This window comes from Amyelois transitella, chromosome 11 (genome assembly GCF_032362555.1).
Source record: "Amyelois transitella isolate CPQ chromosome 11, ilAmyTran1.1, whole genome shotgun sequence".
NCBI lineage: Eukaryota > Metazoa > Arthropoda > Insecta > Lepidoptera > Pyralidae > Amyelois > Amyelois transitella.
The window spans coordinates 5,917,947-5,944,820 of NC_083514.1; the positions used below are offsets into that span (position 1 = coordinate 5,917,947).

Below are 26,874 nucleotides of genomic sequence, written 5' to 3' on the forward strand. Positions count from 1 at the left end.
TTACTTATGCAACCCATATGAGTTATAGTTCTTTATCTTGAGTAACAGTTATCTTTTTTCGAATAATATTTTTAAACTTTCGTTTTCGCTGCATTATTAATTTATGCAAACGGGAATTGACGCGTAAGCATCCTATTTTTCCTGAAATATTTCCAAGACACATATTTATATTAAGATCGGTATCGATGCCGTGTAGTTCACGGCACTTTTGGACTCCACCTCTTTCCCAGGGATGTATAAGGTAACTGAGGGATACCCTAAAAAGCTTGGGATTCATCTTTAGTCAACATTGAATCTAAATTCCATTATTTTTGCCATACCGCTGAACGTAGCCTTTCAGTTTTTTTAACAGTCTTAATTCTGTCTACTCCTTTTGGGAGATATAGATAGACGTGATATTATTAATTCGGCTTGAAAATAGTACCTCGTAGTAGAAACGGCAGTAGGTACCTCGGTACTTATACAAGTTCAAAAGAGGAAGAATGTCGTGTGGTTTTTGGTACTTTAGGACTACTCCATCTCTTTCCCAGGGATGTTGTATAAGGTGACTAAGGGTTATCCCTTATCACCTTAACTCAACCTGTCACTTTGTGATTCTAAATTCCATTTGAAATGCAGTCTTCAAGACTGTTGGCCTTTTCTACATAGCAAGGGATATAGATCGGATTATATGTATGTATGTATGACTATAGTTAATCTGGAAGAGCGAAGCTAGTTAAATCTAATATCAGTAATATTGCATTTAACAATATCTATGATTAGAACTTAGAATTAAACTTTTAGACAGTATTAAAGTAGATATCTTTGCTTGCCTCGTGCGTGTGCTTTCGTAATTTTTGACAGCTGTCAGTTATTTTAGGTTATTTCCCCCCCGTTCATACCCTCCCCTTCCATTACTCATCAATGGTTCCAAGTTAATAGACGCGTATTTGTTTTCTTGTGCTATTATTGAGTTTACGATGGGTTTCTAGTTAAGAACATTTGCACACCCGCGTGTGCCTTCACGCCCGTACTCAAAATGCTGTAAGTATCATTTTAATTTTAAATTGCAAAACGAAGTTATACCTATACTGCGTTCAGTCATGTTTAGCGTCGCATTATTTCCATAGGTACCTAGCTTTCACTGCACAAATCTCGAATCAAGGCTCGAGCAGAGTGACTGGCTACTTGTGACGAAACACATCGTATTTTCCATCATTATGTGTATGTGTGATCAACTGATCATACCTTTCACACTAGGTACTAAATAAGTTAGTGGGTCGTAGGGAGAACAGACTGCCGTTGTATGATGTTATATATAAAGTCATGGTTTTTTACGCATTCTTATAATTATTGCAACATGGTTGTTGATAAGTTACGCTATATTAAATGCACCTCAGAAATTTACAAAAAAGTGAGTTAATAGTGTATACTATGGGTGTATGCATCTCTGTACTCTTTTAAAGGTAGTGAAATAAGCTGTGATTTAAATTAAATAGAGAAACTAAGAACAAGAAATACTGGTAAATACTTAGGATTTTAAATGTACATATTTAAAACAAAGAAAAAAGAATTTCTTTATTTGGGTGCAAAAGCAATATATAATAATAAAAAATTACATGATGCGACCAAAAGGTTTCCACTCAGCATATGGTTGCGTATGTAGTTTGCAAAAAATTTGTTAATTATTTTAGAAACAATGAACAAAACTTTACTAATACCACAAGTCTCTGCAAGAATATAATTACTAGGTAAAACAGATAGCCCATATCTAAAATTGTTCTGTTTAAAAAAATTAAAAAATCTTTTTTATTTGACAACAATAGGTAGCTGGGTAACTTACTTTGTGAGAAGGCTTATCAAAGGACTGATGACTACCTGAATCATAAAAATATCTGGCTGTAAAAATATTTATTACTTTAATTAAAATTAAATCAGTTTATCATAACAATGTATTAATTAGCTAGTGGTTTCTAATTATATGTTCGGATTATTGTGAAGTTGACATTGCTTAAGAAAATGCTGCATTGCAGTTTGTTACCACTTCTTATGTACTAATGCTTTAGAAGCAGCACTAAATTTAGCTTTAAGTAATTTTTTCCGTATCAACCAATGTTGTGAAACCAAAAGATGTGTTCCTTATTAATTAATAAAAATTTTGATTGGATTTGAACTACAATGTTAGATTGATATAAAGGGAAGAAATTAAATTTTGCATATTTTATAAAAAAAAACAGTAAATAATCAACCACTACAGATATTAAATAATTGTAATATGTATTAATAAATTCCTACAATAAACAAAAATAAAATAAAACTTTTACAATGAAGTCTCAGAAATTCAATCAATGGACCATCCATAATTTACCTGTACCTAGCTTATCTGAAGGGTCTTCAAACATTCAATCAATAGCTTATCTGTCAGATAACTTTTATATTAGTTTCCTATCTTACTAAAGACTGATGTTTATTTCAGTGTAATGTGTATTTACAGATATTTTCCAGAGAAAAATTAGGAGTGATCTTATTTTTGGTTGAATTAATATGTCAATGTGTTTTTGACACTTATTCCTATTTTTGTGTGGCTAGTCATTTTTTTTTTATTTATTTAAACTTTATGCATGTTAAATGTACAACTGGTGGACTTAATGCTACAAGGCATTCTCTGCCAGTTGAACCTTTGGACGAAACTGAGATGGATGTATTCTTTAAAATATTAACATCAAGCCCAATGTATTCTTTAAAATGTTAAAATCAACACCAAACCCCTAGCGCTGGTCCCTTAGCTCCTCCTCCTCCTAAGACCTCAGTAGTGGAGGCTACATTGTAAAATCTAATCATCATTTTGTTCATATTGTGACAAAATATTTGCCTACCTAGGATTTTTTGTTTGGTTGTGTTGATTAAAAAGATTATATGATTTAGGCTAGTAGAGGGAAAGGCATGACGAAATAGGGTTTTGTAACTTCTTGCTTGGCTTATTCTATTATATCGACAACCTTATCTAAATGTGGCATACTGTAATTGTTATTTCTTAATTTGAAAACATGCTTTTACAACATAAGTTATTTCACCACAAAAAAAAAATAAACTGAAATCATCACGTTCATAAACTTCCGTGATAAAAACAGTTAAACATAGCTGTAGGTACCACGCCAAGAAACGAAACCAGTTTTAGTTGAAACCTTTTCTACCAACTCGAAAGCTATGATTTTGCAATGCTGACGGGTACGGTAGCCGCTACGGCTACCGTACCCGTCAGCATTGCAAATGCTGAGTTATTACACATCAACAGAAATATGATACGGTTGTAAGGTTGTAGAATGGGTTTTTTGATATATTTTAAACAATTTATATTTTAATGTATTAGAATAGAATAGATTTATTTTCAAAATTGGATACAAGGTATCACTTATTGACGACACATCACTTAAATCTAGGTAATTATAACTACTACCGCTTCCAAAGCGCATGTGTAGAAGAAGCGGCGGAACAAAAGATATTCCCAGAAGAATAAAATTTAAATAAGTCTAGATCGTGAGAATGACAATTTACATGAAACACTAAATGTGAGATATAAGAAGATTACTCTTACGAGATATAATAGACTAATATGTTCTAGGAATCGCATATTGCACAGAGGACCGAACAATTTAATTTCATATGCGTTCATCAATTTGCGTTCGTTATCGTTAAACATCTGTATTATGTTTAAAAGGAAAATGTTACTGACTTATAAAATTTAATCAATACACAGCTACTGATATCTCTGTGGCAAAGTTTACGCCATAGGCATTCCCTCAGGAAATATTTCAGCGAAATCTTTTACAGGAGCTAAGCCAAACGGCTGAACGTGGCCTAACAGTCTTTTCAAGACTTTCGGCTCTGTCTATCCCGCAAGGGGTATAGACGTGATTATATGTACATATATATGTATGTAAAACCACATGAGAGAGTCTGCTATGCTCCATTTCTTTTTAAAACATACAATAAATTTAAGTTTTTATGGAAACCTGGTCTCTGGTATAAAATCATATAACGTCCTAATAGAAAAATACCGAACGGATTTACTTAAAATTATTTTGTAAGTTTCAGTTATCTTCTTCGGAAGTAAGCTGACACGGGCTTCATGCATGATTTTAATTGATATTGATTAGCTCTAGTAACGTATACATAGTTAATTTGTAATGTGGACTGACACAATTGCGCAGTTTAGTTAGGTAGTTCACATTTTAGTGTTTTATAGTAGTTTACACTGAATAGGTATAAAGGCACGTAGAAAAGTAGCAATTGCAAGGACGAAACTATATATTAGGTAGGTACTTAGATAAAGATCCATGTAGATAGGATTTGAGGCGCGTGGAGTCCTAGCAGAAAACCTACTAAAGAGTGCCATTTTTTTTAAATAATAGGGTAGGATAGGCCGTAGCAGTCACCCGTTTTCCTCGTGGACCAACTGATATGCGCAACTAGATGTGTTGTGTCATAAGGATATATTTTTTAAATTATTCCCATAGACACAACCACATTCATACGATATGATAAACTGAGAATTATTTAAACGTTCAACGTTTTTGTGATATTAAAACATGCTGACTAATGACCTCGTATAGACTAAAGAAGTATTTGTAGTACCTAACGTTAATGGAAAAACTACACAGTATTTCTCGATTTTTAAGTAGAGGATGATTTTCTCAGAGAAACATGTTTTCATATTTGTGTTTTATTATTTCGCTGTCGTCCTTTTCAATCCATGTTCATGCCAAATTGTAGTTTTCTAGAATCAAGAATCTCTTGACTTAATTATAAGGGAGATAGGTAAAAGGCGAAAAATATTGTATGTATGCCGTGTGGTTCCCGCACCGATAAAAAAAGAAGATGACCACTCCATCTCTTTCCCATGGGTGTCGTAAAAGGCGACTAAGGGATAGGCTTACAAACTTGCGATTCTTTTTTAGGTGATGGGCTAGCAACCTGTCACAATTCGAATCTCAATTCTATCATTAAGCCAAATAGCTGAACGTGGCCATTCAGTCTTATCAAGACTATTGGCTCTGTCTACCCCGCAAGGGATATAGACGTAACCATATGTATGTATGTAATCTAAGCTATCTTGGCGCGAACTCGCCGGTAGACCTTGAGTATTAACAACTATATTTATCGCGTTCATTGTTGTATGCCGAATTCTTCAATTAGAGGTATTTTATAACTCATTGAACTTGGAACGAAGTAAGATCATTTCACATACTTACTATACTTCTTATTATAAGGTGTTTTAAGACTGGGTGGACTTTGGCCTGGTAAAGTAAATTGGAAGCGTCCTTGTTTTACAAATTTTACAATATTTGGTTCATCAAACATTTTGTGGTTGTGTCTAACTCGCAAACATTCCATCGAGTAGGGCCTTTATTAAATTGATATCTTTTATTTTCAGAGCCAAAATGGCGCCCTCACCGGATATCACCATCCCTCGACCACTATCATCATCACCTTTGGACACTGATCTCTACCGGCTTGTACTTTTATCTGTGGTATGTATCTTATTATGAAACTTATTATTTAATTGTTTCATTGTTTACTAATTTAAAAATACATTTTCTATATTAAGAATTAAATTTTAGTACTGCTGTAATTCGGTAAAAGTGCTGCGTAAAAATTGTTATGATTTTTAATTTTTTACATTCATAACTATTTTTTGTAATAATACGGACATTCCAAACGAATGTCTTATCTTATATATACGTGAAAGACATTATCGGGGCATTGCACCCGTCACGAACTATTTTTGTTTTACAATCATATACATATAGTCACTTTTCTTTCTTGGAGGGGTAGACAGATACTGCTAAATCCCTTCACCTTTCACTTCATTCTCATAAAATTTTTAAGAAAATTTGACGGTTTAGGGTACTCTTGACTTTTTTTTACCAGAACGTCCCCTTTTTGGTAAGGTACGTCCGTTTTACGATGTTTCCATTTTAACATGTTTGTTTCATAAGAGATTTTATAAAATTTCAGAACATCAACAACACCAACAATGAGTGCAAGCCTATGGGACCAGTCGTTGGCTTCGGCCAGTGGCCTGCTAACTAATGAAGAATGTGCCAAGCTGCTCGATTGCGATATCTTCAACGATGACGGTTTGTTTATTTTACTCTTTGAAATCGGCTTTCGTGAGGTGTAGTTTGTGATAGATTATTATGTAGTTTCTGATACTTGGATGATGGTGATGCTCAAAAAGAGGTAAACAAATATTGGTAAAACAACAATCTGATCCGCTCAACCAAGATTTTTTCTAAAGGAAACTCTGATAAAGACCCAGGAATCGGAATAAAATGTATGGTATACCAAATGACAAAAAAGTCCGCTGAGCTATCGATATCATATCGGTACCCTATTAGAACATTTAGTTTATCAAACTTGAGCGCCATTAATATACATTGACGATGCGGGATATAGATAAAGCAACATTGGGTGGGCAAATGTGTAGTCAAAGCAGCAGCCAGATGTTATCGCGTGTTGAAACGGATCGTGGGTCCCTTCAGGGAGAGGACGCTATCGGGAATAACGCCAAAAGGATTTAAATCTATTTTCTTCCATGTATTTCTATCGATTTCTTATATTCAATACACCGTTTGTAGAAATATGTAGATTCCACAAAAGGTCAGGGAAAGGGATATTCCTAGTAAAAAGCAATTTATGAAATCAAGAAAACCTCATAAAAATGAATAGGAAGATCCTAGAAAGTGCATTTCTTGTCTGTTGCTTGTTGAGGTTAGGCCTTAGTTGGAGGTATACCTACCTCTAAATAATATGGCGGAGATTGTTCAGTTCATCGTGGTGTCTGTCAAAAAACAATGACGTCTTTTCCCTGTCAATGTTTTTTATTCCGTCTCCTAATGACTCATTTCCATACTCTTAGTCTAGTCTATTAAAACCAGTTCAGTTCCTACAAGCGTCGTTTCGTTTATAACAAAAGTCTGTTGACTAGCCCTGTGCCGTACCGACCCTTCTATTACCTTGGTATTTTAATATCTACAAGCCTATAAAACATCTATTTGGCTCGTCAGCCCACCTTCAGATTCGTTTACCACGTTACAGATTAAGAGATCTATATTTCGGCAATATAGATAGAATTATAAATAATATTGACATTATAATACATACAGGATTTGCTTCCTATAGAAACCAGATTTTACCCTATATCCATGAGTCATAGGCGCACCTGGGCTCCTCACCAGGGAGGTGAGGATGTAACCGGCACTAATGTTAAAACAATCAGACCTAAGTGACACGTAGGTCTGATTGTTTTCTCTGCAGATTTGACCCTTTAGCTTCTTTCAGGTTACATTTGCTATTTGTCTTATCATCTTCTATTGTGTACTGACACTTTTTTGACACTGGGTTTAAAATATATAGTTTACAGCCACTGTAAAGTATATTTTTTAACCCTGAATGGAAATGAACAGTCTTTGAATTGAAGATGCGGAGATAAGAAAAGTGGAAAGCGAACGATGGAAAAGTAGACCCCTGGCCCCAAAGTATAGTGGCGGGCTGGGAACATGCCAAGATGAGAAAGAGGACATAAACGGCTGAGACAGAAGCCGCAACTAAATCACCTTTTTCTAAAAACGTCTTATTATAATATACTGTTGGTTTATTCACGTAAATAATCTGATTCGAAACTGATCTTTTTTTTTAACATTTACAATGTAAATGGTCGCCAGCTACCTGCTAAATGAGACTAACTACTTCACCAGTTAAATCGTGGTTCCTTGAATAGTTACTACAGTTGGATATTGGATACGAGGCTCAAGATATCAAGGGATCAAACACACAGTCTTTCACTATGAAAAATGCCGTGTTGTTTCCGGCACATTCGAATCGAACCCCTCTACATGTTTCTCATGGATATCGTAAAAGGTGACGAAAGGGTAGCTTTTTATAGCGATCTGTCACTTTTTGAATGTCAATTCCATCATAAAGCCGTACTGCTGAACGTGGTCTTCCAGTATATTCCAGACTGTTGGTTCTGTTTACCCCGTAAGGGATATAGACGTGACTATATGTATGTATATAAAAATATAATAAACTTTCACTTGGTATAATGTATATAATATCACTTAAAACAAATGTAGTGTCTAGTCATTGCTTTCCCGTAATGAAAGAGAAACTATCTACATTTGGAATATTTTATAAATTTATTCGTAAGTACTTTATTGTTTATATTTTGTACAATCAAAATATTAATAAAATCAAAATACTTAGATTACATCGTGGCGCTAGTGTGTCGGTATTCTTATTCAACTGATTGGATGATGGTGTTGAAGTCATTGTACCTAATGGAAAACATGATGAATGCTTTAGTTATCGAAGATGAATGTATAGTGTGTGTTTGTTACTTTTTCACGTAAAAAGTCCTCAACGGATATTCATGAAACTTTGTTAATCGTAATAAAGTTAAGATATTGGAATATTCAATGAGTTAAAATTTGTAGAGATTCAACGCGAACGAAGTCGCGGGCACAAGCTAATAGTTTTTTTATAAAAATCAAAATAATTAATGAAAACTTTTCGATTTTTTTTGGTTAAATTGATGACACTTGTTCAATGGTAAAATGGTTACCATCCCTTCCAGAAGTTTACAGGTAGATACCTGAATTTGTTAGGCCGAAATAGCCTCAATTTCTTTAATGGCTATTATTTCATTCATTTGCATGCAGAAATCATCAATGTATATTTAGTACAATGATGTATGTTGTACATACATGAAAACATCCTTCGGTCGCGCAGGGGTTGGCAGAGACTACATTTTTCCACTTATTACTTCATTGGTTTCATTCACTTTCATAACTCTCTTATTTATCTTTTAGGCGGACTTAATGCAATATGCATTACCTAACATTCTCGTTCAGTACGATCATGTGCCTTCCCCTTCCAACGTTCTCATTCACGTATAGTTAAATTATTTTTTATTTTTGATTATCTTCGTAATTGCCTATGATGTTTCCACTATTTACATATGTAACATATATTCTACAAAAGTTAAAAGTTTGTACATACATATAATCACGTCTATATCCTTAGTTTGTACATGCGCGGTTATTTTTATGGGCGAGATTAAAGGTAATTTACATTTACAATGATTTGATGCTAGTTCGAATAGACTTTTGGCAAAAAAAATGATAAATATGTATGTGACTAAATGACTTAACATCAGGCCAAACCGCTGAGTCGTAAAAATTAAAATTTGGCATTACGGTTTATTGCATGCTTCAGGGGTGCACCAAGAGAGGATTTCCTGAAATTCCCGCAGTAATTAGGAAGTATTTTCATTTCACGCGAGCTTAATCTAGTAAATTCAATATAACCACTGCTATGAAATGGCGAGAATTTTATGACACCTGAAGTATGAGTGCAAATAAGAGCTGGGCTAGTAGAAAATATTTTTTTTACATCTAAAGAGATGCGTCCCGTAGTTTATATTTTAACTCGATATCTTCCTTTTGTATTTAGCGTTTACTCGTTGTTATTTATTTATTTAAACTTTATTGTACAAAATACAAATGTATAGCACAATTATTATGTTTCTTTTTAATCTAAAACATTTTTTTATTATTAATATTTATGGTATTATTTTTATAAAAGTGATATAATTTTTCCGAGGAAAGCATGAAAATTAACATTTGAAACTCGTCACCGATAATATTTTTTTTAAAGGATAAATCATAAAATATATAAAAACTGAACTAGTAAATATCATGATTTTAATCATAGCCCACTATTTATAGTGTCATATAAATGCCACAGGTCCTTAAAAATTATACTAAGCTACTCAACTTTGTAATTTTAGACAAAAACGTAGAAATGTATATAGAGCAAAACCGTTAGTTTTGGAATTAATGGTTAGTGGATTTCCAGCACAGACCATTTTTCCAGGAATTTGTGTTTAGAGTCATTCTGCTATTAATGTTTATTATAGTCACATTTTTTATGAGAATTTTTATTACTTGATGAACATGATGCTAAATTGCTCGATATGCAAATTATTAATTAATTTTTTTCTGACATATAATTATATAAATTAAATGCGTCTTTTATTAACCTTTTGACCGATGATAATTTACGGACAATATTCCGAATGATAACTGTATTCTCTATAAAAGGGGGTATGAAAATATCTGCAGTTATCAATGAAGTTCTCGTGTCAGTAAAAGACAATTTATTAAAATTAATCTTAATTAGACACGTTCGTCTCAAGACTGTCGCCCCCCACGAACTCACCTCATGCGACAGATAAAACGGTAGGTCAATATTGAAATAGATATGTTATCCTTCACATAATGTATATTTCCATCCAATTTAAGATAATGATCGTTACATAAAACATTTTTTTATACTGTGGGCGCGACACTTACAGAAAATTTTCTTCAGGATATTTAATTCACATAAAAAACTGAACAAAAAGAAAAATAAACATTGATATGATTTTGGGGATGATAAAATAAGGAATGAAAATTTGTCACCAAAGCTTTTTAATATTTTAAGTAAACTAAACAAATGAACATAAAAGTTGGTATTAATGGGCCTCATTTTTTGATATTTGGCATTTAATAGTAATAATATAAAAGGCAGATTTATGTTACAGGAAGGTACTAAATTTTCAAAAATGTAAGATCTTGTAATTGGTCCAGGATTTGTAAAAAATACTGTTCTGATTATGAAGTAAAAAATAGTCATTATCTTGGTATTAGATTGCCCTATATACGAACTAACGTACACCATACATACATTAAAAGAAAGACAATCTAAGATGAGCTTGTATGGTAGGGTCAACTGGGGATGATTATAGATAAGACATTTGTTGCCTATGTCAAGGGCGGCTGGAGTCAAAAGGATAGAAAAGGATAAAGGGTACCTTTCATCCCGGCTAAAAGTGTTGTTCACGTGGTATTCGCAATATACGAATGACGAAGTGCACAAGCGTTTCTGCCGGCAAAAGCTTGTATCGAAATTCATGCGCAAACTAATTTTCCCTTGTCCCAGGACAGGCAAAAATACCTAAAGCTGTATTTTGTGTAGTAAAAACTCTTATTTATTCACTAGTTGCCACGCCGGAACGAGGGTGTGTCATAATAATCACTCCTTTATCACGTGACAGTATGGAATAATAATATAATAGCGGAGATAAAACATGACGTCGGGAGCATTGCTCAAAACATATTTGTTTTCAGTTGCTAGTCTTGGATGGGCATGTTTTCTACAGTCCATTGGATGTTTTCCTTAATTTATCTTGTATCCAATGAAAATATGTTTTGATATTTAATTTTATTATATCATATTATCGCTCATGATTTATTCCATTATTGAGGAACATAGGTGGTCATGAGACTTGTTTTGCACTGATTAACGCATCAGGGTTGTGCAATGTGCATCTTGATAGATGAACTAGAAACTAATTAGTACCGATCGATTTCAATCTGTTACGATGGGGTAGGTCATGTTTTATAAATGCAGATATTTTATAATAGTTTATTGCGTAAAAACATTCTACGCTGATTTACATTTAATTTCTAAAAACAAAAACGCCATGAGGTCAGCGCTAACCAACATCTCTATGTATTACCGAATCTATTCGATTAAGCTGACAAGAAACTATCAAGTAGGTAATAATAATTAGTTTCATCTAAATCTGAAAATTTATAACACCTGTGTTTTACAGTAAATATTTTGTTTTTGGAACACCATCTATCCAGGATGATTCTGCCACTATATGCCACTTTTTGAATGAAATTGTATCGACGTTGCGCCTTTAATCTGTTATAAAAATTGCCTATGGACATCCCTAATAACTCACGCATCTGTCCGCATGCTAAGTAGTCGCTTTGTTTATTAAAAAAAGTTGTTTAGTATCTATCCGAACATCGGTTCGGATAGATACTAAACAACTTTTTTCACAACACACAACGATCGCGTTATCTTAGTATTACTTAATTTTGCCGATATTGTATGTTTTATTCGTTATATTGCGGTGTCTATAATTTTCAGTATGTTTACTTATGACTTCGTTTTGCTGCCTTGCAAACATCGAGTAATCTCTTCTTAGCTGACACAGAGGAAAATTTCAAGCTCGACAAAACAATAATATTTGTGACTTGCAACTGCACATGGCGCCATTGCGCTTAGTTACGATGATTTAAAGGCATCATGTTTTAAAATATATTAGTCGATTTAATAATTTTAATAAATAATCAAATACATATTTGCAATGGCACTGTGGAAGAGTTTCTCGGAGAGCCTAATCTTTCTTCTATCTATCTATCTATTGAAATAAAATGAGAATCAGATCGATTTTTTGACTAAATGACGTATCGACGCACTGCCCAAACCTGTTGGGTCCAGAGATTTGAAATTTGGTTTGTTCCAACTTGAAGGAAATTTAAAGGGATTTTTTGCATATGGCTTAATCATGCAATTGAGATTCAAATAGTAACAATTTGCTCTAGGCCATTGACTAAAAGAAGAATCTCAAGTTTAAAAGCCTATCCCTTAGTCGCATTTTACTACATTCATGGAAAAAAGAGGGTAACAGCGTTCTCTTGTGTCCATAAAATGTATATTTAAGCAATCTTGGAACTCTAAACCTCTGCAGTAAGGTGACATATAGGTTGACTTTGGGTCTATGCTCGATAACACATGTCAGAATGTCCAAGTTATATTAGAAGTTAAAAAAACTAACTTAAATATGGTCATTGTTTTCCCCTTTGAAGTGATTTATTCCTATGATATCATGTTAAATTTACCTGGATTGTATTAATTTTACTTATTTTTTGCGTAGTATAAAGAGAGAGTGTGAGTAATCAAAGTGAATAATATAGTTATGTAAACCTTTAAAGTTTGTCGAACACAACAATTGCCCTATTCCAATAGAAAAAAGAATAGAACTACTCCATTTCTTTCCCATGGATGTCGTAAAAGCGACTAAGGGATAGGCTTACAAACTTGGGATTCTGCTTTTGGGCGATGGGCATTCAAATAATGACAAGTTGCTACCTGTCATTATTTGAAATTCAATTCTATTATTAAGCCAAATAGCTGAACGTGGCCTTTAGTCTTTGTTGGAACTATGTACATTGTACCCTGTAAGGAATTACAGACGTATAATATTTATGTATGTATGTATGCGAACTCAACAAACAAACCAACTTTAAATCACTCAAAATGGCCAAATAAAAGTGCGGTAACTAATTCGAATATTATATGTGTTCTATTCTCTATAACTTGTTCAAAATTTTAAGGGTTTATTATTTATTTAATTTTACTTGCTTACTCATGTGAAATTTTATTGCCTTCCCGTCATTATTATATTTTTTTTGGTAAATAGGTACTTTAAAGTATTTTTTTTCTAAGAAAAGAAGAAGGAATTTAAGAAAAGGAAATCTTTAGATGGATGTCGTAAAAGGCGACTAAGGTACAAGGCGATGGCCTAGCAACCTGTCGCTATTTGAATCTCAATTCTATCATTGAGCCAGGCAGCTTAATGTGGCTTATCGGTCTTTTCAGAACTGTTGGCTCTGTCTACCCCGCGGGGGATATAGACGTGATTATATGTATGTATGTAATCCTTAGATGGTTTGGTCATGTCTGGAGGATGAATGAAAGCAGGTTAACTAAGCAAATATACTAAGAAAGTGTAAATTGGACTGTTGGAGTGGGAAGGCCTAGACGAGCGTACCTTGAACGCCCTACAAATTGGAGACGTTCTAGTAAAAGGTCAGGTCAAGAGTACCCGAAACCGACGAGCTTGCATGAATAATTATGAATGTAGATGAAGCGAAAGTAGTATGCAGGAATCAGTAGTGGTCTCTGCCTACCCTCCCAGGAAAAGGGCCTTTTTGTATGTATGTAGTAAGGAATTTGTATGTATGTAAAAAGGACTACTACAAAATCCTTATAACATCAAAATCGCCTTAGCTGGAATAAGTCAACCACTTAAAAACTTGAGATTACGGCTCGCAAGCGCAATCGCTTAATGGTAAATTATAATTCGATTAAATTTTATCAAAGTAGGGATCAAATATCCAGTCTGCATAATAATAAATAAATAATTTAAAAAAGATATAAATAAAATCTAAGACTAATTATGTAATCTATGGATGAGTTGGCCCATTTTAATAAAAACTTTACTAGTATAACTTTCAGAGAATCCATCACGCTTTCATCTTGGAAGCTGTTGTAGAGAAGAAATGTTTAGCCACTAATGATGAATGTATGAACAGCTTGATTATGAATGAGCTTACTATCATCTTTTAATTCGAGTGAGTTTAGGGCCTGATCTGCATCGCAAATTCGTACCACCACGTAAACAAAACGATCCAGTATAAATCGCACTAAAACTGAGTCGTACAAAACCGAACCATGACGTGAAACCGAGAACTCTTATAGCCAGGGCTGTATCTTGTTAGGCGATTAGGCGCAAGGAGCCTAGGTCCTGATAGCAAACGAGGCCTATATGTAGCAGATGGACTTATACTCGTATGTACTTGTTTTTTATTAGAGATCATGCGGTACTATTGCACCCATTTGTTGAATATTTATCGGTTCGTTTTAATACGTAATGGAATTATAATTAATATCTGGTATTAACTAGTTCCTCATTGGCTATCAAAAATAGCTTGAATTTATTGCCATGTAAAAAAAAGATTATCAAAAGTCACTTAAGTCAGAGATACCGATTTAATATTACGATTTCAATAAGATTTGGTCGTTTTTAAAAATTCGTTGTAAAGGGTGGCACTTCATTACTGTGTCAAATTACAACAAAATCCATTAAGTTGCATCGGTTGTGGGTTGATAGATAAGATTTGAATTGATTAACCTTTCCCTTTATATACTGATTATTACCAGTGTATAGTTTATTTTTTCTTCGACAGAGCTCATTATTCGATCTGTTTGGATACAAGGTAGTGGGTGAAATTTCTTTGGATTGTATCTGGGGAATCACTGGGAATAGAGTGAAGTAAGAATTTTCATTAAAGTGACTTTAAGAATTAAATTTAAAAATAAAAGTATTTACTTTAAGAGGTCTTAATCAAGCTAAGTAAATGCTTTTTTATATGTTTCATGACTGGTAAGCAAAGTAGCAAAAAAAAAAAATTGTTTAGTAAAAGATGTTGTCAAGCTCATTATACCCATAGGTCGTGTTAAGTTTTGTGTAAGTTATTTCTAGCAATATGAATATTCAGAAATTGATATTTAAATGTCTGCTTTCCAAGCATTTCCACCTTTCCGTAGCACAGATAGTGATTCAGTGACAGATAAGTTAATTTCGGCTGATGTAACCAAATTTGGTTATTGCGTCGGTGACCAGAACTTTTTAACAATCATATATCCGTTTAGTTCTTATGAAATTATTTTATTTGTTGCTCCAAAAGCGGAAGTTTTAGACTATAGTATATATTTACGCATCTGTGCCGTGAATTTAATAAAAAATAGAATATTGTGAAAAGTTAATGGTATAGAAGTGAAGAATTTGTGGTATAGAAGGTAACTAATGAACTAATTTATGTTGCATTACCACAGGTAATTTTCTTTTATAATTGTGTATTTATTTTGAGTAAAGAAAAATATGAAATTGTTTTGTTTCTTTTTAATGTAATTCTTATAAAAACGAATTCAGCAGCAACAAATAGCAATTTCACAATTTTAATACTTAACAATGTGAAATTGCTAATCTAAATGGGGAAGTTTTTTTTTTCATTTGCACACTGGCATCTTCAGAACACAAATAAATATACAGAACGAAATCAAAGAATAATATAGTTAAAACGTTTTTAAGGAATATAGGTACTAAAGAAAAAGAAAAATTATTTTAAAAAAGTTGATAAATAAACATTTGCAAATAATTTTATTTTTGTGTCACCTGAAAATAAGGTCTTGTAAATAAATTTCACTTTGCTCTCGTTTGGATATTGTGGTTTCCCGACTGAGTAAAAAGGACAACGGCAAATAGAGGCAATTAAAGAGTAAACTTAATTTACTATGAGGTTATCATGAAATGTTCTGTCACGCAGTTAGCTAACCTACAAAATTTTGTCAAATATCAATCACTTCTTAAACTTTCAATAATTTAAGGGCACTGACTTCTGTAACATATAAATGTTTCAGATTATATTCAGATATTTTATGTTTGAGTAGTTGAGATTAAAGACATAAAATTTGTTTCGTTTGAAAGGGAAATTACGATTTATTGAAGTTAATTGAAAAAGGCTTACAATGTAAAGTTGAATAAGAATACAAATTTAGAATTCTGCATTTCTAAAGTATATACTTAATTTTTTTTTATAAACCTAGAAGACACTCTACACGCGGCTCCACCCGCGCCAAACGATAATCCTGATATTTCCGTTCCCGGGGGACTTAAAGCGCTCTTAAACCACGTCAGGAAGCGAACCTACTTGCCCAAAAGTTACTTTTCTTGACCTAGCGATTCAGGCCGTACGTTGATATGTCAGACATCGGTAAAATTTTCTAAGGCAGTTTCATCTATGAATCTAATAAAACGTTAAAAAAATATTCTTTGAAGAAAAAAAAGAAGCGATAAATGAGAAATATTTTTCATTTATCGCTTCAATTTTTTTTTCAAAGATTATTTTTTTAACCTTAATCTTTAGTTCATAATTATGAGCCTGTCAATTTTCATCCGAATTTTTGTTTTACAAGAACGAAGTTATTTAGAGCATTTCACTGGTATTTAAAAATGTATGGCTTTGCATACCAAAGAAGCTAGAAACATTTTATAAGAACATTTTCATATACGCCATATCCGTGAAAATCCTTAATCGCCAAGTGGCCAAATCTTTAATCTTTGAAGAGTGCATTTATTTTTTATAACCAAATTGTTCTTATTGTTTCAGCCCTAAATAGATCGATAAGTGACCTCTAATTAAATTGCTATTGGTCGAGGATGTTTTTATATATGAAGTTATTGTTGTGTCATTATCAAATAAGATTTAAAGCATCACGACATCTGGGCGTTGTTTTGACGTAACATCGTGCGACGGTTATCGTTCCTATATATATTGACGTCTTCAGTCACTTCGTTGTATTTTGTCCATTACTTATCTAAGCTTATTACCTTGAAGCCTCTCCGAGATATTCCAGTATACTCCGCTAATTATTTCTAAATAATTAAAATTATATCGTTAATCAGTGAAGGCTTAAACTTTGTGCAAAAATGTGTTGTTACAAAAGTAGCGGAATGTGTGATCTGTGTAGAGAGTTCCAGATGTCCCTTTTTCAAAGTAAGGATTTTTATAAGTTAAAGTGGACTGTTAAAAATATGTTAGTGATTAAATTTGCATGACAAACTTATAAGTGGTCTTCCATGAATTGTTTGGTCAAGTTTAAGGGCCGAGAAAAAATACGTGGAATGATTTTTATATCAAAACATATTAATTTAATTTACTTTAAACTTACTTATTATGCGCAATCGCCTCCGCGACATTTTATACATAAAAACGTAAGATTTTATTTAGGAAGTTACCTCTTAATTTACTATACCTAGAGCGAACTTAATAAATGTAATTTTGTCATAAATATATAAATGTTTGATTTATTCCCAGATCTGCTCAAGTCTCTCCAGGCTGCGCCGAAGCTGGAGGCGAGCCACTTCGCGCTGCAGGATGACCACTCCAACACCTTGTACCCGCCATCGCCGCCCGAGACCAAGCCCAGCCCCGCTGAGCTGGCCAACGACATCCTGCAGCAGCTGGACAACCAATGCAAACAAGGTAACTTTTTATATTTCTTGATGATATCCTGATGTCTAATAAACTAATGCTAACGGCGAAAACCGGACAAGGAGGGAGAAATGACGGAAAACGGACCTCAGGACCCGCAGCATTGCTGTTGCTTGCTACCGCACAGATTCAAAGATGACAGTGATTTTTATTAAGGTCTAATAGTTAAATAAGACGTACACACCCACCATACTACAGAGGCTTGACATCCAATTCAAACAAGGTTAATTTTCATATGTTGATAATCTTGATGTCTAGGAATTAAACAGGACGGACGCTCCAACAACTATTCAGGGGGTAAACAACCAATTCATAAAGGTAACCAACCATTCATATTTTCTGCGCTAAATTAAATTTATCCAGACCAAAATGGGGATCATAACAAGAGGATATTATTTGCAACTGTTTCCTCCTCCAGAAAAAGTCGTCCTTCTCCACATCAAATTATAAAGCAATAAGCAGTCTATTAACTTAAAAAAAAAACTATTAACTTTAAAAAACCGGCTAAAATGGGCGCAGGTTCAAATTCGGCTCGGCCGTATACCAAGACTTGCTTTTCAGAGTTATGTACATTATTCTGAGGGTTAACCGATACTCTTACGGTGAGAGAAAACATCGCGAGGAAACCTACATATTCAAGCAACTGAATGTATAACCATGATTTAATGAGTAAGGTTCCTCTGCAAAGTTTGCGAAAGTCAGATAGGAGTCGCCTGTAGAAAACCTGACTCACCCGATCTAGGATCATGGTCATCAGAAAGGTAATTACTTAAACGGGACTAACGACAGAAGGAAGAAGAAGAAGCAGTCTTTCAAGTTGTTTCATTTTAATAAATAGTTCAAAGTAATCTTCGCACTTGAAATTATTTTTGATATAGTTTATATACTAAGCACTAGTGTACAGGAGCTAAGCAATTTTACATAAACCTTAGTTTCCTTTACACACATAAACGTTGACTTCCAGCGACTGGCCGGCTCGAATGAATGAATAACTTATTCCACACTTAATCCTGCATTAGTAAGGAATTTAAAAATATAATGACAGACGCGGGTCTTACCACACGTTAAAATATAATAAATTTGGTTCATAGTAATTAGTCAAGCTAAAATTTGTAAGCTCGTTTATAAAAAAGAACGCATCTGATTATTCGCTGCAAATTTTATTAACTTATATAAGTAGCCTTAATAGAAGTATCTTTTTGATAAATGCAAAATGTCATGAACTAAAAAATTCGCAACTCCACAGGACACACCCTTCTTTTACTGAGACAATTTTATTGCCTTATATAGGCATTTTGATATACATGGCCAGATAAATGTTATCGTCAATGCCTAATTTCCATGTCATATCGCTTAGGTATGTTTGCAATGAAATTAGCAAAACGTAACACACCTGTTTTAGAGATGGTGACATTGTTTAAATAAGTGATGTTTTAGTTGATATCACCAATTATTCTTAAACAAATACATTAATTGCTGTGTGTTGCGTGAGATGAAAATAACGAAGATGGTTTCCTTATTTGTGTAGCAAAGGAAATATAATTCGTTCTTTGGCAGAGAAGTCGACTCAAATGAAATACTAAATATCGACTACTACTACTAAACATCTACTGGTCAAAAATCTTATGCTAAATAATTTTTTGATAAATCAGTATGAGTTGTTTATTTTCCGTGCTCTCAGGTTGATGTAGTTGTAGGCATTTTAAATAATTCTTTAGCTACTAACTTTTAAGTGAAAGGCAATAATAACACCACACATGTTTACCATGATACTGATAGCTATAATACAGAGTAAGTAATTTTCCATCAAGTGACACCAGTAAATAATATTTATTGAAATAAATCATTAGATAACAATGTTATGATTTGTAACATAATTTTCAGAAAGTCCTGTCTTGTAAGTTCACCTTTTAAGTTTAATCAATTGCATGGTGCAATATTTAGAAATACCCGTTTGAGTGGTAAACATCATTGTTTTGAATGACTTTCACAGTGTTTGTCCTAGAAGTATTTTTTGTTAATATTGACTGTTCCTATTAAATAAAGACTAAACAGTCTTGTTTTAACAGTCAACAGTTATATGTAATAATTTGCCAAGTGTTATCTTTAGACAAAATCCATAATACACATCCTGAAAAGAACGTAAAGTTTCCATTTATAGAGATACAGTACCGTTTCTACGCTATTTACATGAGTTCTGATTTCGACGTGACGAGTTTCGTAACGGCCTGAGGGCACAATAAGTTTGTTTGGAATGTTTTCCCTTCCGATGTTATCTTTTTGGTGTGTAGTTTTCCAAGGGTCAAGCGGCGTTGTGACAATAACATATCGGAAGTAATTACTTTGATATGGAAGTAGAGTTAGTAACTGCAATTACGAGAACAGGCTTAGCACCACTAAGTTTCATTAGAAATTAAAGCCACTTAAGTATAAATTTTTTTTTGGCAGAAGAAAGACAAAGATTTTATGTATTTCGCCTAAATCTCCTAATGTTAACTGCTTGCATTAAAAATGGTGTGAAAATGATTAATTAAGGTGTACCTTTTTTAAATCAAAGCGAGTAGTCCTGTCTATTTTTTTTTCCCTCTCCATACTCTTATCCAAAATAATATAAGTTTTCTAAAAGCAGAATATGTCTAAGTCGGTCAGTGTTATTGGGTCAGGTCAAATAAATGACTCACTCACTGTTCTAGTATTATTACTAGTTTTTAGAAATATTTATTTAAATTCAAAACATCCCTGGTGAGTAACGAATGATTTGATAAAATAACAAAATCATGAATTGACAAACCAGAACGTTAACTGAACGTTTCGTTTAGAAAGTTTATCTTCGTTTCCATCTGATACATGTTAGAGCTTTCAGAGTAACGCATTCCTAACTCCTACATTTTGTTTTTAAATAGTTCCTGTTACGTGCGAGTAGCTTAAGCCTCTACTGTTTAATTTTTTATTAGCAACAGGATAATATTGATATTTAGTTACAAGAAATATGTATCTATCCTTGGAGGTCTATTTATTATGATTACTATATATAAATAAAATTTTAGAATTACATTCTGATAAAAAGAATTGCTTGGACTCTGCAAACCTGTTTCAACACCTACCGTGTGGTTTATTAATAAAGCGCTATTAAGCATTAGGTTCTCTAAGTTAGGAGGTTTGGTCGGATTGCGAGGGGCATGGAGTGCGGCACGCGGGGTCCCCCGCATGGTGCGCACGCGCACTCTGCTCAGTAGTATCGCGAACCGCGCCGCGTTTACAGGTGGATGTTTGTCCGTGGACACCCGTGACAATAAATTCGATTCGAGAAGCACGTTTCGGGCTTTCGCCCACCTTCCGCAACCTATGTCTGCCGCAGCCTATGCGCCGCCTGGACGCCATTAGAATGAAGTGCCACTATCGTTGCATTTGGAATAAAGAAATCATTTTCAACTCACAGAAACTTGTCAAAAGACGTTAGGTGGTAAAGTCATCCTGGACTTTTTAACGACGACCACTGCTCGCACCACGAGGATTTCAGTTTATAGATTACCACTGCCCATATAATCGTGTAAAAGAATTTATTGTTAGAACTGTATTATAGTAATAAGGCTATTATACGAACTACTGTGGTTTAGTGAAGCTGATTCTTGAAATAATCGGACTTCGTGATGGCAATGTCGGACCTTTGTATCGGTACGTGGTGTTAGCATTGTTTGTTTTGATTTATTGAAAGTCGTTCTAGCAGAAAGGCGCACTCAAGGTCTAAATGCTCCAGTTCCTGCCAGGTATTCGTTAAATAAAGCAGTTGTTTACTGCGATGATCTTGAAACAATGAGGTAATTTTGTTGCAAATGAACAAATAATTCGATACAGTTCGAATAATCAGTCGATTAAGTGAAAACTCAGTGGCGATTGTAATTGGAACGAATATTTACTGCGCAACAAACTTGTTTGTTGGCCATGTCTACACTTCCACGTTACCACTATAAAAACTGTCGTAATATAATTCAAGTTTAAACAACTTAAGGACATGCTTTATTTTTTGCTTAAAGTGAAGGATTTTAATTAACTATACTTTCTCAACTGTCTTTATCATGTATGAACTAAACGAGCTTCTTATCATTTCTTTGTCTAAACATTTACCTACTGTATTTGGATTTTGATGATGCTTAAACACTTATATGAGATTTCTAGTCTTTATGATAAATTAAGTGAAAGGCGAATCTTTTAATATACTTGTTTACACGTATTTTGCGTTGACGCGTTTGTGACCGGTCTTGTCAACAAAAGTTGCTTACATTTTATCATAGTCTTGCTTATATCAGACTTATTTAAAATCAGGCGGGCTTTTAACACTTGTTTCACCGTCAATGATAAACCAGTTCGCACACAAGCCGACCTCGCCTTGCGTCCGCCAATAATTAAGCGACTTATTGGTCACTTTTCCGTGGCTATGTGTTGATACAGATATGCCGGTACCTTTCCAACAGAGGACAAACAGTTATCGCCACGAGGTCCAATCGTGACAAACTAAATGCTTTTGTATATTTATCGAACCTGTTTTGTTTGGGAAATTGCTGGAATCTCGCTCAATATTGTTTAAGCAAGTTGTTGTTTGTTTGATCCAAATTTTTGTTCCGTACGAGTTTACTAATGTCAAAAAAAGACAAACAGCTAAAAAGTTATGTGGATGATAAAACAAATATTATTGTGATTTATGCATACTCGTATATAGCGTCTAATAATAGCTCATTACGTTATTGTGGAACAGATATTTTTCTAAAGCTACTTAAAATATCTTATTAATAAATAAAGACACGGCTTTCGATATTCTTCCGATGTTTTTAATAAACATTTGAACAAAGACATATAGCGCTGACATAGATGATTGTCAACTTTACAAATATATGAATACAAAGATTTGGATGGTGTTGAATCCATTTGAGGATAAACGAATAAATAACAAGTCAATTCGTGATACATATCTGTCTATAATTGGTTATCATAGAAGGCGCGGGCGTCAACGACAGCGAACTCTGAGATTGCGGGTTTATCAGGGGTCAGGGCGATGCAGTTGTTAGCGTCGTTCGGTTCATACTTGTCGCTAAATAGTACATACCCTGTGGCCTATCTGGCGGAATTCCTTAAATAATTGGATACTAATCGAAGAAAAATTTCTCCGCCGCGTTTACGAGCCGAGACACCAATCTGGCCAATTAGTTTCAATTGATTGTAGAATATGATCGGCGGTCAACTCTACGTGATACCTACGCACTCGGATGAGTTTTGAGGTCTACAAATATAAACAATGCTCGTGGTATAATTTATAAATATTTTGTTTGCGTTGTTGTTCAAATGACGTATGTTACTCTACCAGACTACTTGTCCATGGTCTATGGTAACCTATTTACTTTGCAAAAACAAGATGTGTGATATTTATATTTATTATTTATATTATTTAAGCGTCAGCGATTAAAACGTTTAATAATGTTTAATATTTATTCGGCTTTGTATACCATCTTGTCACATGCCTTATTGATGATGATGATGAATCCTATGATAACGACAATTATACCGACTTTATATGTTGACCTTTGCTACAGAAGCATTTATATACATCCTTCATTAATTATATACAGTAAACATTTGGAATTAATTGAGCCATCATAATTAACGGAGGAGGCAGATGATCGTATTTTTATTAAAGAAACGAGTAGTCAGATAACTGTCATAATTATAGCAATTAACAATATTCTTTGAACAATAGGCGGTAAACCCACTGCGTGCAACATGAGATTTTGTTTATTTAGCTCAGGGAGTCTGCATGCGACTTGTGCGCAACTCAGCTACCTATTTGTACTCGATTAATATGTATATGAATATGCAATTGAATCTGCATCGTATAATATCCATTTTAATGTCGCCTCTTGGAAATCGCTCGAATAACCCGTGGGGTTCATGAATACCAACAAACTGGTTTAAAAATTATAATTTCAATGTGATTGAATAGGTAGTTATTATTTTATTGAAAATGAATATGCTATAAAGTCTTTGGTTATATAAATAAGTATTATGTTATAAGTAACATTATTGGTATTTGAAAATATAAGACGTAAAAATCAACAATCTGTTTCTTCTTTCACAGAGAACATTTTCTCCAACTGGCTGGAGGAGAAAGTAGACCTGCCTATGTTCGAGAACATCTCTCAAGTTCCGGAGCGCGTAGACATCCCGCCGCAAACACTCGGCGTTCCAGCCCCGGCGTACGTCGCGCCCCAGCCCACTGAGGAGCTCCTGCGAGAGTTCGAAACGGTGTATGACGCCGTCGAGCTTACCCACCTGACGCCGCCGCAGAGCCCGCCAGGCCCCGCCACCCAGCTGCTCCTCAGCTACGCGCAGCAAGCGCAGTGCCCCCCGCTCGCCCCAGCTCTCTCTATCCCCCAACAGCCACACCATGCCTGGCCCGTCGCCGCACCGGTCGTTCCCCTCGCTGAGTACGACTGCGATCTTCAAGTGGTCGAAGAATTAGTCCGACACCGCGCGGCCCAGCTTCCGTCTCCGGTACCTTTCGTCGACAGCTTGAGCGCTTCGCCCCGATCATCTCCACCCTCTTCACCTCGCTCTTCTTCCACCGACGAGGACTGGCCGGCGCCTTCTTCGCGTTCTAAACCTTACTCGCGTCCTTCTGACGACCGTCGCTCACGCAAAAAAGAGCAGAACAAAAACGCTGCTACTCGCTACCGTCAGAAAAAGAAGGCCGAGATTGAGGTTCTCCTGAACGAGGAGAACACTCTGCGCCAGCGCCATACAGAGCTCGGCGAGAAGTGCTCTGATTTGCAGCGTGAGATCCGTTACATCAAGGGCCTCATGCGCGATGTCTTCAAAGCCAAGGGGCTCATCAAATAGATGCGTGTTCTCCGCCACCTCCAGGGAAAGATTTTTGTTTTCACCGCGCACTCCAAGGAGCGCGATTTAAATCGACCGTATAAGAAGTTAAAGGAGTAAATTTACGATGATTTTTATATTTTCGTTTTAAGTAAGTACATTAAGTTGTTAGTATTTTTAGTAATGAGCAGATTTAATCATATATCGAGCAGCATTTGGTACTCTCCATTAGTTGTCGAGGGACCACATGTAACACCTTCAGAGCAATCACAGGTGGCGCTACATCATCTTTTAATCATTTCATTTAGAGGATAGGTCGCATTTGTTGTAATGAAAATATCAATATTTTATTTTGTTCTTTTTGAAAAGCATTTATTGTATTATAAATACTATTTAACCCAGGGGTTATAATAATGATAAATTTGTTTTACATTGTAATTATTGGCATGTTATGTTTTCTTACAAATAAATGAAATGCGACGGCGGAATTCAAGCTTTTTATCCATATTAATTCCTTAATAAAGTGAGCCCTCATCGGGTTTTATCAACAACATCAAATGATTTTGTTGGCTCATTTACCAAACAATCAAGTCTATAGCATAACTACTTTTGGTAATGTAAATATACCGGTGTAGGTCTTTTCGCTCTATCTTTTTTAGCATTCATTTATCTTTTTTTCTATGAAAAAGCAGAGAAAAGAGCAGAAAGCGTCGAAGTCGAGATGGACGTCTAGTGCTATATCAAGATATATATACATACATATGGTCACGTCTATATCCCTTGCAGGGTAGACAGAGCCAACAGTCTTGACAAGACTGAAGGCCACGTTCAGCTATTTGGCTTAATGATAGAATTGAGATTCAAATAGTGACAGGTTGCTAACCCAACGCCTAAAAAAGAATCCCAAGTTTGTAAGCCTATTATCCTTTTACGACATCCATTGGCACACGGCACTGTATTACATATATCAAGATATATGTATTTGAATAATTATAAGGCAGATTGCTATGGTTTAGGAATGGTTGAAGTGGAAAGGCCTTGACGAACGTACCTTGATCAAATTAAGAACGCCTTGGCTACAGACCTTGCCATGAAGAGAATTATGAATGTGGATGAAGCAAAAGAAGTATGCAGAGATCGTGGCAAGTAGAAAGAAGTTTTCTCTGCCTACCCCTTTGGGAGAGAGGCATTTATATGAATGCTATGGTTCTATCGGTATCAGGTTCCTAGTAAGTACTAGCCTTTACGATGATAGGATGCTGTTTTCTAATTGTATAATTGGCTCAAACAAGTCGGCCTTCATAACTAAGTTAACAATAATAATTACGGCTGTTACATAATTACTACAATAATTAATTAATTAGAAACCTGCAATGTGCAGTTTATTCATAGCACTTTAATTTATAAGATACCTATAAATTTCATAAATCCCTAGAGATATCACGAAATCATGGCATATGTTGAATATTCTTATCTACGACGCCTTCTTACTAAAGTAGTCAATAAAATGTCGTTTCACTAAATTAAATTTAGTGAAATGTCAGAAAAACGGATACCTCCGAGTATAAATCGTCCAATGTATATCTCTCCCTCTCTCTACCCAAACGGACACAAGTGGGAGCGGAAGGAAGCCGCCGTGGAAGCGGCCGCCGCGTCACGAATATGAGCGAGAGCAGCTCATGCTCTTGGCAACGGAGCGGTAGGCGATGGCACCGTGTGGTTTTAGTGGGTTCGAGCCCCACATAACCCGTCCGGCTTCCCGTACCCGGCCGGGTAGACGAAGGTCTTTCCACACGTAAAAAAAAGGTTAGGTTAGGTTAATAATTATGTAAGTACTTTTAAAAGGCCTAAGCACGAACCTTTTTCATTCTTTATTCCACTAGATTTAGATGAGTGAAATGATATATCGCTAGAGTATTTTGTCATATCACTAATATTTTTTTAGTAAGAAGATGTACTTATTAAATAGGAATATTTACCATCTTCCGTGATTTCGTGGTATACCTAGGGATTATGGACGTGAAATCTCTGATATCCTCATTTCTCTACGACATATAAATATTAAAGACGAGTCAATTATATCCATTCGTTATTTCTCTGTATTTATTTGTTAACTTAAGTTCAAAATCATTTGATCCGGTAATGTCGTCCGAGTTGTAGGGAAGCCCGTGGTCAGACTGAATGATCTTTTTGCTGAAGTTAGAAAGTCAATACGGGACACTTGCCA

At 34.7% G+C, this 26,874-nt stretch overlaps 1 protein-coding gene across 1 annotated transcript; it reads left to right on the forward strand.

Annotated features, from left to right (window-relative positions):
* Positions 1–873: 873 nt before the first annotated feature.
* On the forward strand, positions 874–25,135 carry LOC106135114 (activating transcription factor of chaperone). The gene is made up of 5 exons (XM_013335316.2): positions 874–1,023; positions 5,414–5,510; positions 5,998–6,119; positions 17,604–17,771; positions 23,908–25,135. Exons 3-5 carry the CDS (start codon positions 6,017–6,019, stop codon positions 24,666–24,668), a joined length of 1,032 nt encoding a protein of 343 aa, XP_013190770.1. The 5' UTR covers positions 874–1,023; positions 5,414–5,510; positions 5,998–6,016; the 3' UTR covers positions 24,669–25,135.
* Positions 25,136–26,874: the final 1,739 nt, after the last annotated feature.

Bases quoted from the DNA above. Each gene is read 5' to 3' on its own strand.
- LOC106135114 (XM_013335316.2), top strand. From the start codon at position 6,017: ATGAGTGCAAGCCTATGGGACCAGTCGTTGGCTTCGGCCAGTGGCCTG. The intron at 6,120-17,603 runs GTTTGTTTATTT...ATTTATTCCCAG, and splicing joins CGATATCTTCAACGATGACG to ATCTGCTCAAGTCTCTCCAG. The intron at 17,772-23,907 runs GTAACTTTTTAT...CTTCTTTCACAG, and splicing joins GGACAACCAATGCAAACAAG to AGAACATTTTCTCCAACTGG.